Genomic DNA, 12574 nt, shown 5'->3' with positions numbered 1-12574 from the left:
CTAGACAACTGTCAGTGCCCATGCTGTGTCGAGATTTGAACCCTGGCTCGACAGCTAGACAACTCAGAGTCAGTGCCCACATCCCTTGGCTATCCTGCTAGCCCAATGACTATATGTGGAAGCCGCTTCACCCACTACACCTTTATATTATGGACTCAGTTGTTAGTCCTCTACCAGTTTCATCAGAGGGGACTATACGTTTGTTCTCCATCCGTCCGTCAGTCCGCCCCACCTGTGGTGTTTTCAGACTTTTTTTCCCCATTCCCTTCAACATATGCAACTGAAACTTGGTACCTGGCTTTATCATGATAACTTACAGAACAGGTTCAAGTTTCAGGGCGTTTTGTCAATTTTTCACAGAGTTACGTCCATTTTAGAAAATAGCACATCGCTTGGACACATGTATTGCGAAGCAATTCTCGCTCTTGTTCAGCTGATTTCAAAAATGGAAACTCTGTTGATATCAGTTTACCCCACAACCAATGTCTGATGTGAATTGATGAAATGCTATTTATACACTTGCTTTTTTGAATACAAATGCGTTGCACTGTTGACTGGGTCATACATCACTTTTAGAACATTTGTTTACCTCAATGTCTGATCTTTTTCATGTTTCTTCGAAAATTAAAATCTATCAAACTGGTCTTGTAACTGGAGTCAGACTGGAGTCATCCATTATACTGGTCTTGTAACTGGAGTCATCTATCATACTAGTCTTTTAACTGGAGTCATCTATCATACTGGTCTTTTAACTGGAGTCATCTATCATACTAGTCTTGTAACTGGAGTCATCTATCATACTAGTCTTGTAACTGGAGTCATACTGGAGTCATCCATCATACCAGTCTTGTAACTGGAGTCATACTGGAGTCATCTATCATACTAGTCTTGTAACTGGAGTCATCTATCATACTAATCTTGTAACTGGAGTCATACTGGAGTCATCCATCATACCAGTCTTGTAACTGGAGTCATACTGGAGTCATCTATCATACTAGTCTTGGAACTGGAGTCATACTGGAGTCATCTATCATACTAGTCTTGTAACTGGAGTCATACTGGAATCATCTATCATACTAGTCTTGTAACTGGAGTCAGACTGGAGTCATCCAGTAATGAGTGGGACAGCATGGGAATGACTTTTAATTTTGATCCTTTCACTTAATATTACAAAAGGGGCTTGTGATTAAATTCCCATTTACCCACAACTCCAGAAGGCCTGGAGTGATATACAGAGGATGTTTTATTTCCTGTTCCTACTTTGCATTGCCAAAGGCAGTGTGGCCTGGAGGAAACCCTGTGGCTTATTGTGGTAACGGCATAATAGCGGCTTTGCTTGCAGGCCTAGGTAGCCTGGCTACATCCCCTGTGGCCATGACAGGCCTGTCCATCTCTCCCTAGTTTCCCTTACACGGGCCGAGGCTCATTTGCTTCCCGCCACATCCCGCTATTTATGGGTGGCAGGGGGAGGCGCAATAGAGAGGGCAGCTTGTACTGTGATGGGGATGGACTGCGTGGGCTGGCACGACACGCGGCTCCCAATGCCTCTTTATTTAGCTATTGCTTCAGTCCTCGCATGCCTGACTTTTTAGTCAAATGCACCTCGATTTCAGGCTCATTCAACCTTCACCTTTAAACCATATATCCCATCTATAAAATGCATCTTTATTCATCTTTCATGTCATTTGTGGTTCATTCAATCCAGGTTTTTCTGATCTACAGACGAGATCTGATGCGATCACCCACTGGAAGAGAAACAACTATTGGAGCTTGTAGAACAGGTATTCACCAGAAAGGGTCCATTGAGGCAAGGGGATGAACACTCTGCTCGACCCACACCAGAGAATTTAGTGCAAAGGCCAAGTCATGCAAAGGATATCTCATGTGACCTTTGACGTACGCACTGTAGACGGGGAGGCCAGCATCACGTACCCTTCATATGCTGGCAAGCTCTACGATTCATTGCTGGCAGTCTGGCACTGTACCAGGCTGTACTTTTAGTGTGATCCGATTCCACTGAGAATCGAATTCCATACCAGGTAGCTATCATTCTGAAAAAGTAAAGGATAGCAAACACTCACTTGTGTTTTCTGCCTGTAATACCGTTCCCCAACCCCCCCCCCCATATGTCCCCATCTGTCCAAAAGAGCCCTGTTTGTGAGTCGATAATTGAGGGAGGACCAAATTACCTCCACCAACGAATGTCGACGGACGTTATGTTTCACCCCTGGCTGTTTGTCTGTCTGTGAGCAGGATATCTCAAAAAATATGGACGGATTTGGACAAAACTTGGTGGACCGGTTGGGTATGTAACAAGGACGAATTGATGAGATTTTGGTGAAGATCCGCATACGCATGCGAGAATTTTTTCATTCTAAAAAATGATTCTTCACCATTGAGAGATGGGGCAAAAAACGATATATCATGATATTTCAAAAAGTTGCGGACAAGTTATGACAAAACAATGGACGAGTTGGCGAGATGACAAAAACAAACTGATTCGATTTTGGTTCAGCTCTGATTCCAGATTCAGATACTAGAATTTTAAATTTTTTCGGTGATTCTTCACCATTGAGAGATGGGGCAAAAAACGATATGTAGTATGACATTTCAAAAAATTGCGGACGAAATATGACAAAACTTGGTGGATGAGTTGGGTAGACGGTCTCTGTCTCTGATCTCAGCACAGCGCAGCCAAGGTTGCAAAAGGACAATGTCAGCGGTGAGTAACAGCATACCATTTGTTTTTTTTCCTATCCGTAGCATGATTACGTCACTGCAGTTTGCTGCGACTTGTAGCTGCAGCCCAGGTGTTGCAATATGAGAGCTCCGGGTGTTTGTTTCTGCTTACGTGGCGATGCTGATACATATTCCATGGGATCCATGCATCCACCAGGGCTAATATTTTAATGAATGGGATGTTGATCGAGATATGCTAACCGCCCTGGGAAGAAAGGAGAAGCTGCCGTTTTGGGCATTAACCCTTCATCAGAGTAAATCAGAACTCGAGCTCAGGATTTCCCAGATATCTCGTTCTCCCAGAAAACTCATTCCGCTCAGTCTGGTGTTGGCTTAAGATCTTAGGGTCTTGAGTTGAAGCCCCTTTCTTAGTTGAATTAACACCAGGTGGGTTGACTCAGTCTGTCATCCTTCCGAGGTCAGTGAAATGAGTAACACCTTACTGGAAACGGTGGCACTGCATCAGCGGCACAGCCACGCCCCCAGAAAATGATGCAACCAGCAGCCACAGGTTGATACAAATAAACAAATAAATAAATAATTTAAAATTAAAAAAATAGTGCTTGCTTTTATCAGGAGGTTTTGCTAAAGGCCATAACTATGAGTGAAGGATGCTCGTTAAATTAGTTACTCGAGGAACGGTAGTTGGTCATTGCCTTGTCTGAGGGCACGGAGGAGGGGGTACGCAGCCATGGGGGTACGCAGCCATGAAGGCACAGTGAGTTTGTGATGTGCAGCCTCGAAGGCACAGAGGAAATATTCTTCGTTTGTACGCAGGCACAAGGCTGCGGGGTAGCATCATTGGCAGAGGGCATGGCTGTGTCGCTGATGCAATGAGTGCCAAGCTTGAGCTTCACAACAACTGGAATTACACAGGGAACCAATCACTTTTCGTTATGTAATAATAATAAAAAATACAACAAATACTTCCATTATTTTACATCCCTCTGTCGCTGCATAAATAAACTGACATCACCATAAGAAACATAATCTTGTTACGAGCAAATCATGACTTTCAAAGTGTTTCGAGACCAGAAGATCCCACAGGTATTTATATATATATATATATATATATATATATATATATATATATATATATATATATATATATATATATATATATATATATATATATATATATATATATATATATATATATCGAGGAAATGTAGCTATAAGGTGTTTTATTTACGATAATCATGCATATCATGTGTGGAACAAAATACAGTATCATGCACAAGTAAGTTGGCGAGAATGTCACGAGCACTGTGTACTGCAAACGTATGCATTTTAATGTACCAATGAGGTAAGAAAAATTAGGTGATGACGTCACAGAACGCTGTGTCAACACAGGTTGGTGTGGGGAGGATGCTTAATTCCTCTCTCTTTCTCTCTTTCTCTCTTTCTCTCTTTCTCTCTTTCTCTCTTTCTCTCTTTCTCTCTTTCTCTCTTTCTCTCTTTCTCTCTCCCCTATCCCACTCTCTCTCTCTCTCTCTCTACCCTCTCTCTCTCTCCCTCCCCTCTCCCACTTACAATGGAGAATGTTTCTGAAAAAAATAACGTTCAAGGAATGGTGATGCCAGTCTTCCAAAGACCCTCTTTCCAGTAATCAGGGTGCCCCATCCAGGCGGGGCTGCACGACGGATCGAGGCAGGACTCTGGCTAGGGGACGTGTGTTGGGCACTGTCCCCAACCCTCCCCCTTGCTGCTCCCGAACTTGGGGGTCTGGAGCCAGGAGCTGAAGCTGCTTTTTGGAGCTGGGAGGCGTCCGGGCGAGGCACGGACACAGCCATGACTGAGGTCGGGCGAAGGGCAAGTGAAATGGAAGAGATGGCAAGCGATGCGGAAGAGCTGGCGGCAGAGGACCCTATGGCGGGAGTACTAGGCACGCTCGAGCGCCTTCTCGAGATGATGGAGGTCGTGCAGGAGTCGCAGCAGCACCTGGAGGAACGTCAGGGCGAGGTGGAGACCTCGGTACGGGGTATCGAGAGCGAGCTGGCCGAACTTGCCAAGGCGCAAGCAGGGACGGCCATGAGTGTGAAACAGGTTCTTGAGAAAGCGCGCAAGGTTAACGCCAACGTGAAGGACGTGCGCCAGCATATTGACAAGCAGACGCACGAGATCCGCAAGTTGGAGGGCAACCATGGCGAGTTGCTCAAGCGCAATAACTTTCGCATCATGGTCTATCAGGTACGAGAGAGCACCTTTATCTCAATATATCCTCTTTACAGTTTGTTTGGAGTATCATCACAGGAAAAACACGAATAGGGGACGGACATGTAGTTTTGGTAAGATTACATTAGGGGAAAGAAACGAACATTTCGTGACCAAGGTGCCATTTGCGTATGCAGCTGAAACGACTTTAACCACAAGTTAATCCGTCATAACGACCCAAATAATAATAACGCATCACACGATGGTCTTGCATGATCATGAATTGCTTCCGATTTTTGAAAGGTTTGTGCATGAACATGACGCTTCGTAAAGAGACATCTACAGGGTATCACTCCGGACCACCGTCCGAAAGGGTCATGTGCAATGGGTCACCTGAACACCGGTGTCATGATGGCACTACTTGTACCTCCATGGGCTCATCCCCAGCCAGGACACAATGATCCGAGACTTTTGAGGGCAAAGGACACCATGAAATCATCAGGCGCTCAAAATCCGAAATGCGCCATGTTGTCCCTCTTACTACTCTGCCGCCAAGGAACTATCATGGCGAAGTTGAACACAAACACATCAGACCGTGCGGACGGCAACATGTTGTTTAAGCACCGACGAGCTATATATAACGCGAGAACCGAGACTGCCGCATGAAATCTGCTGTCTCGGCGCTCTAGGCCGGGACGACAGGAGTTGGAGGCGCGTGAAAGTGGGTTTCCAAAAACGCAACCTTAAAAAGGCACACGAGCAATTTTATACCCACGCTCTCTGCAACACCAATGTTTGCTCATTTTTCCTTAAATTGTTTTTTCCACAACGACATAGTTTGGAAATTATGTCTCATGCCATAAGAATGATCAATATACGAGTGTGCGTGAAATGTACCATTGGTGTATGATAGCTATTTTGGTCCTGATGTGGGATGGGGTAGAGGTAGCACACTTACCTTCGAGCTGACTGCTTTGGATTTGATTCGCGCGCAGGAAAAAATCATCAACGTGTGTACCGCCACTCGGATGGACGTTAAACTGAGTGTCCCGTCTGCTGGCATTAGCCGGCGGACGTCAAAGATTCCACGGTGTCTTTCGACGAAGAGTCGGTGGCCTACCGCTGCGATCCTAAACAAATCTAAAATTCAGAGGGGGCACTGCATCAGCAGCATGTCTGTGCTCCCTGGCAACGATGCATACCGGCAGTCAGACGCTGTATACGAGAGATCGAGAAAGCTCTTTTTTTGGGTGGAACAGCATGCAAAAACTCACACAGGAATGAGCGAATCGTTATCAGAGTAAACTTATCCCTAAGTTTGATATTGAATATGTGCATGTGGGTAGTTTGGCATTCAAGGAGAGACATCTAGTGTTGCAAAGCAGCGCAACATAATTTAAGCAATGTCTGACTTATAACGACAGTCTTTTCGAAGTAACAAGCTATGTCGATAAAGGTCATCTTAGTAACCTTTAACTGCATAGCTCGGACAGTCCAATGCAATGTGTCGATGAAGTGTTGCATCATGTGTCCAATATATCATGTCATCTTGGTTCAGTGACATTGTTTGGTTCAATATCAGAAAATTTGATGTCGATGGCGTCGATTGTCAGAACTGCATAAAAATTCACCAACTTGGAGCAATGTATTTTAGTGATGAAAGACATGCTTCATAGTCTTAGGAACCAGACTCGGTGATACAATGGTTGGAGCCTCCTCTCCAACTCTGCAGTTTCTTTGCATGGTTAAACTGGGTGCTTCGCCATTGCCTTCCCAGCACAGTAGTTCGGGCAGGACGCCCGGTTTAATGTCCGTTTGAGGGACTGCACACACATTGATGAATCACTCTGCCTGTGAAGCACCAGGGTGACAGTTTATAGCTGGGTCGGGATGTAAATCCAAGATAGACAGCTGAGCGCTGAGCGTGTGGAGAGCTCCAAGCCACCCTGCCAGCCACAAATTTAAATACAGACTCTAAAATAAATGTGGATCCTAGTTTGGAAAATTGTTCAATTTGTCTCAATTTACATTTAGGTGCAAACTTTCATGAAACCCAAAATCCCAAAATGTTATAGAACTGTAATGGAGACAGTATACAGTTTGTCCTGTGATAAATAAGCCAGCACATAAACCATCCTCTCCTTTCTGGCATCAACCAGGACCAAATTTCAGCTTTCCAGAAGAAACTCCAGCAATATCTCGCTCCAAAGAAGCAGCTGCTTCACTCATAGTTTCGAAAGCTCACTTTGTGCCAAATTCGTAAGACAACGTTTTTTTTTTAATTGCCACTGATCATCATCAACATTTATACCATGACCTCACAGATCGTTGGGGTGGCATGCCAGCGTTTCCATGGGCAAATATACACGGTGTTGCCCATCTCCTCTCCGGCCAAGTTAGGACAGGAATTTGTAATTTGGTCAGCATGCCATTGATAACTCGCATACTCATCGTCAAAAGACACCGAGAGATCTTTAACAGCGAGAACATGCAACAAGCAATCAATGTGAACAGATTGGCCGCCAGATTAACGTTCATCCGAGGGATGGCACGCTTGTTGATACAACATCTGCCTATGGGTACCAATCTGACAGTTCATAATGAGGTCGAGAATCGAACCAAATCGAGGTCGAGAAACAGCTCAGTCAGAAGCAAATGCACTGCCTCTGTGCCATGCTGTCAGACTTTGCCCTTTTACAGATAGTCAATTACCAGGTTTTTGAATTGGAATTACCACTATCTCTTTGTCGTTGGACAATGCTCAGCACTTACTAGTCATTTAAAAGCAGTGACCAAAATTTACGTAAAGTATGCCACACGTTTTTACCCTCTTCCAAATGATGACAGGCGTTCCTTTTGACTCCCGAATTGGCAGTAAAACGTGCATGTTGACATCTACTATCAGCCACTTTGTCACAACACGAGGATTTATGTTCAGTAAGTTATCAACTGAAGCCTCCCAGATTGTCCACATGGACTATAAAACTGAAAAAGTGTTAAACTCACAGCTTCTACATAATTCTCAAGTGCATCGGATGTTCTTATTTGTATTGTACATCTCTTGCAATCACAGTTCTAAGACCATATCATTGAATTATCCAAAAGTCTCTGTTGGGCTCCTGTAAATATCTGTTCAAATTTGAAACTCTTTTCACTACACACACCACATGAGGCTAAATTTAAGGCCAAGACCGAGTTCTCGTGAGCGACTCAAATTCGGCGAGACTTCGTCGTGGTTTGGGCAACTTGATGGATTGAACATTCACGGGTTTGGCCCATTTTTGTTTCTGAAACCCACAGACTTTTCTTAGTGTCGCCAAAACAGGTATTGGATGGAAAGTACGATCAATTTTAAAATCCCAATGTTTTGGCGCAGGTATAATTGGCCAAATTGCTACCTCCTGCATCGAGTTTCTTTGTTATTCCTTGTTAATGTTTCGCTTCAATTCCACTTGCAAGGATTGACGCACAGGCTGACAGACCGAGAGCAACCTGTAGCAAGGTATCACTCGAATCAATTGGCTGTGTGATGTCATGAGTTTTCCCTCACCGAAAGGATTCCATGTGCAGTATCGCTTCACTTCCGAGTTCCAACCACATTTAATAAATAAAAAATAAAAATAAAACCCCGCTTTTGATTCCTACAAACCCATTTTTCATCGCCTCTAACTTGCCACGTATGGTGATGTTTACTGGTTTATTCGTGTTTGGTAGATTCCATGAAGTTTTGGCAATTTGGCCGAATTCTGCCTAGATTTCCATGACAATGACCAAGTATTCGAGGAGAGAAACCCGTCGTGCACCCAAATTCAAAATGAGGAGAGCAATGGAGTACAATCGAGATCCTCAAAATTGATAGTCTGCTTACCCTGTGCAGTCTTGAAGAAAAAAATGACTGCGAGTGGCAGGGTCTGCGAGCGGAAAATTTGATTGGTCGAGTTGATGTTAAATGCCGTAATATTTTGTGCAAGTACTGCTAGACGAAAAGTTTTTGAAAGTGCCAGAAAGGCGATTTGTGTTCTAATGTGTTCAAGTATATAATTCAATTGAAGTAAAATAAAGAATTTAAAGATTGTAGAAAAAACAAATTTTTGGAAGTTTTTCCACCACCTTATTTAACACGTTACATTTGTTTTTTGTACCTGTTCTTTGTGTCCTGTATGACATCCTTTAAAACGGTAAGTTTCTTTTTAAGAATTATTTTAAACTTTGGTCAACTGCCAAACAGGCAGACAGACTAAAAAAATTTTTAGAGCACTCCTCTCTGCGCATGCACGATCGGAATGAATTCAGAGCCAAAGTACTGCCAAACTGCAGCTTCGTGTTCCGATTATGTTCAAAATATCAAATTTAAATTGAATTGGTCCTCGATCATAAACTGACGTTTGTGGACAGACAGACAGACCAAGTGAACCAATTGCTTCATGCCACTTTTTGCTTCAAACACGCAGGGTAATGACTTTGTTTCCTTCATGTTTGTATGTTGCCTATGTCATATACAGCAGGTCATACAGAGTATATTGTCCTTCTGCAGATGGGGTAATGAATGGTAGGAAAGGTGCTTAAACATCATATCGTTGTTGTACCTTGTATCATGGAGTGGACGGGCCAACTACTTAATGTATGAGACAGGACAATGTTAATAAAAAACCAAAAATCATGAATGTTATTTGTTCCATCATTTTTGTGAGGTGCTGATGAAATGGCTATGCTAATTGAGTGAATTACATATTTCAATGCACAATTCAGATATCACTTTTATATGGGTGTTCACTGTTCAAAGACTGTGCCACTAAAATATTGCATATCTTAAAAGTAGTTTTTCTCATTTGGACATAAATCAGAAAGTAGCTGCCACAGAATTACTACAATGATTTCATTTGATCTATCAAATGTGTTGCCGATCATCATTAATCCCTCTCTCTCCTTTCTTCCATTTTTCTGTTTACATTTCTCAAAGGAAGCCTTGGATACCCCACTAGCTACAGTAACTACACGGAAGAGATCCAAAGTTGAATCGCCAACGACAGGAGATGCTGTGGTGCATGCAGCATCGGAAGATGCACTTCGCGTAGACGAGGCTGAGGGACTGAACTTGTCATCAGATGAGGATGTGGAGATGATTGAGGATGTTGAGAGCAAGGCAGATCGATTCAAGCGCACAGGCAAGAAGCGTGTTGAGAGTTTTCGACGGGCCTTCACCAAGGAGAACATTGAGAAGCGGGTAAATCAGATCGTGTCTCCAGAACGTAGGGATAAAATCCGTCACTCATTTGTACCTGCTGCTCGCAAAACAGGATCAGACAAGCAGGAAGGGGTAGAAGAGGCTAGTGTTGAAGTTGGTGAAGGAAAGACATCTCACAGTGCTTCTGAAGATGTGATAGAAAGTAAGGCACCTGCCACAGCTGCATCCAGTGAGACCAAGGCTGAAGGAGGTGCAACGGCTGGAGATCAAAAGCCACGACGGATGGAAAGCTTCAAGAAAACCTTTTCTAGGCAAGCTCTTGAAAAGCAGGTAGAAAAGCTGGACAAGCTAGGCAAGCGAATTGTGCCAACTGAAAAAAGAGAGCGCATCAAGAAGACCCTGACACCAGAACATAAACAAGCAGCAGGTGTTGGAGCAGCAACATCTGATGCTTCATCACCACATGAAGAGTCATCAACATTCAAGGTTCCACCATTCAAGTTCACGGTCAAGAAGGTGCGTGAGGGAGATGTCGTTGGCACTGAGGAGTATCAAATAGACCCGACGACTGTTGAGTCAGCCTCAAAAGATGCTGGGCAGAGTAATCACACTGGCGAAAATGAAGCTGAGTCAGGTGCAACTTTGGAAAAGGCTGGCAGTAAGCAATCTGGCAAGGAGCACAGTGTTGAATTAAGTGAGGATGCACCAGGTGGAGTACATCTGGATCAAAAAGCCTGAGGCCTTGTTCAGCCATGTTGGAGGCACGATGCTGTTTGAAACAGCAAAGTCTAATTGAGTGTTTGTTTTGAAATGGTGGTGAGGACCGTCAATACGGTGCTGAGAAAAAAAATACAAACAACAGGACTGTGGAGGAAGTCGAGCTGTTGTGGATGGGGCTGGTAGGGAGGGGCAGGGAAGGGAGGAGAGGGTGGGGAAAATAATGGTGGCTAATAGCATGGAGAATCCATTCTACAAAGATGTTGGTGAGAGTGAGTGAGCAAGATTGGGGGTTTATTGTTTGGGAAAGTGAAATATGTAATGCTTTTTAATTGTGGGAAGGTGGGTGGGTCGGTGCTGAATTGGGAAAACTTTTCGTACCTACCACCGCATTTGGTAGACTATTTGCATTCAATCAGAGAAGTGAGGCAAAATTTTAGCAAAATTGTTCACGATAATGCCTTATGTTAATTCCTATTTCAGGGATGATTCTTCCACTGGGACTCTAATACCTTTTACATATAGAATGTTGTATTTCATCTGGATATTGATGTGCAAGATTTGAAGTGCAAAGGGGTCAATATGAGACAAGATTGCCTCTAAACAGATAGGAAATCGCAATGAAAGTTTGAATTTGTATCCCTTATACTCTCTTGAGAAGGAAAAGAGCCATATTTATAGCTCTCGTAGCATACTGCGCGGTTTTTAAAGAGGTAATGGAAAGAATTCTCCTTTGCATGCAAAATGATGTTATTTCAGACGTTCTTTCATTCCGAGGTAATGTTATTGGCTCATCAGGTTACCGGTCTATGCACATCATTATACAACAAAATAATTGCACACAAAGTGCTGCTGGTCAAGAGTTCCTTGTTGTTGTTTAACAATAAATTTGACAATAAAAACTAGTTATGCATTGTGTTATGAAACAAATAAAAGTCAAAGAAACAGGCACCAATGGTGTGTTTATAATGAGTTTCATTACTACTCTTCAGCATTGGCCTCTGTAACACAATAATTGGGTATTATGACACGATGTTTTTGACGAACTATGTGATGTGCAATGCAATAGATGGTCATTTCTTTAATATTATTGTTTGTATGAATGCGTGAATGTTATTAACTAATCCAACAGTAATGTTGGCTTTAATGATGACAATAAGGACTATTATTTATTAATCATCATTATTATTATTATTATCTGTGGCATTAAAAGTTGACTGCTTTGTTGCTGTCAGCAAAATTATTTCTCCAAGTCAAACGTCAGAAGGAGAAAAAGATAAAGAAATGGTAAAATGTCTCTTTTCTAAAGAAACTGTAAAGTTTAGATTACTGGTACTTGGATTTAATGCATCAAAACCAAGGATTTAAGAGTTGATCGATGTTGAATTGGCTGGGAGGATGGCATATAGGTATGCACACTTGTCTAGAAGCAGTGCCGGATTAAGCCTCAGGTGGCCCTAAGGCACATTTTGAAATTTTAGAGAATGGTGTGAAAAATTTAAATTTGATCTCGGGCTCATGGAAATGGACCCCAGACAAAAGATGAACTGATTCAAGAACAAAATATTAAATACAAAAAAGGACAAATATTTAATGTGAAAATAATTTTTGGCCCAAATTTTTGGCTGGCCCTAAGGCACATGCCTTGTCTGCCTAATGGATAATCCAGCACTGTCTAGAAGCTGTCTCGTCTGTATTTGAATTTTCGAATCTCGACCCAGCCACAAACTGTAATCCTGGTGTTTCACAGGCCATCCCTTGAATGGATATTAGACTGGG

General features: G+C 42.9%; 1 protein-coding gene across 1 annotated transcript; it reads left to right on the top strand.

Moving 5' to 3' along the window:
* Nucleotides 1–4305: 4305 nt before the first annotated feature.
* Nucleotides 4306–10962, top strand: LOC147032031 (uncharacterized; the record flags this gene model as incomplete). Its single annotated transcript, XM_085850309.1, has 2 exons — nt 4306–4929; nt 9854–10962. Coding segments are annotated over 2 exons (1587 nt in total), but the record flags the coding sequence as incomplete, so codon positions are not given.
* Between the last annotated feature and the right edge of the window lie 1612 nt (nt 10963–12574).

The sequence above is a fragment of the Eptatretus burgeri genome, chromosome 2 (assembly GCF_056783735.1).
Source record: "Eptatretus burgeri isolate ZD-2024b chromosome 2, Ebu_testis_v1, whole genome shotgun sequence".
Classification (NCBI taxonomy): domain Eukaryota; kingdom Metazoa; phylum Chordata; class Myxini; order Myxiniformes; family Myxinidae; genus Eptatretus; species Eptatretus burgeri.
The sequence above is the reverse complement of the archived record's forward strand: the minus strand, read 5'-3'. Positions and strand labels throughout refer to the sequence as shown.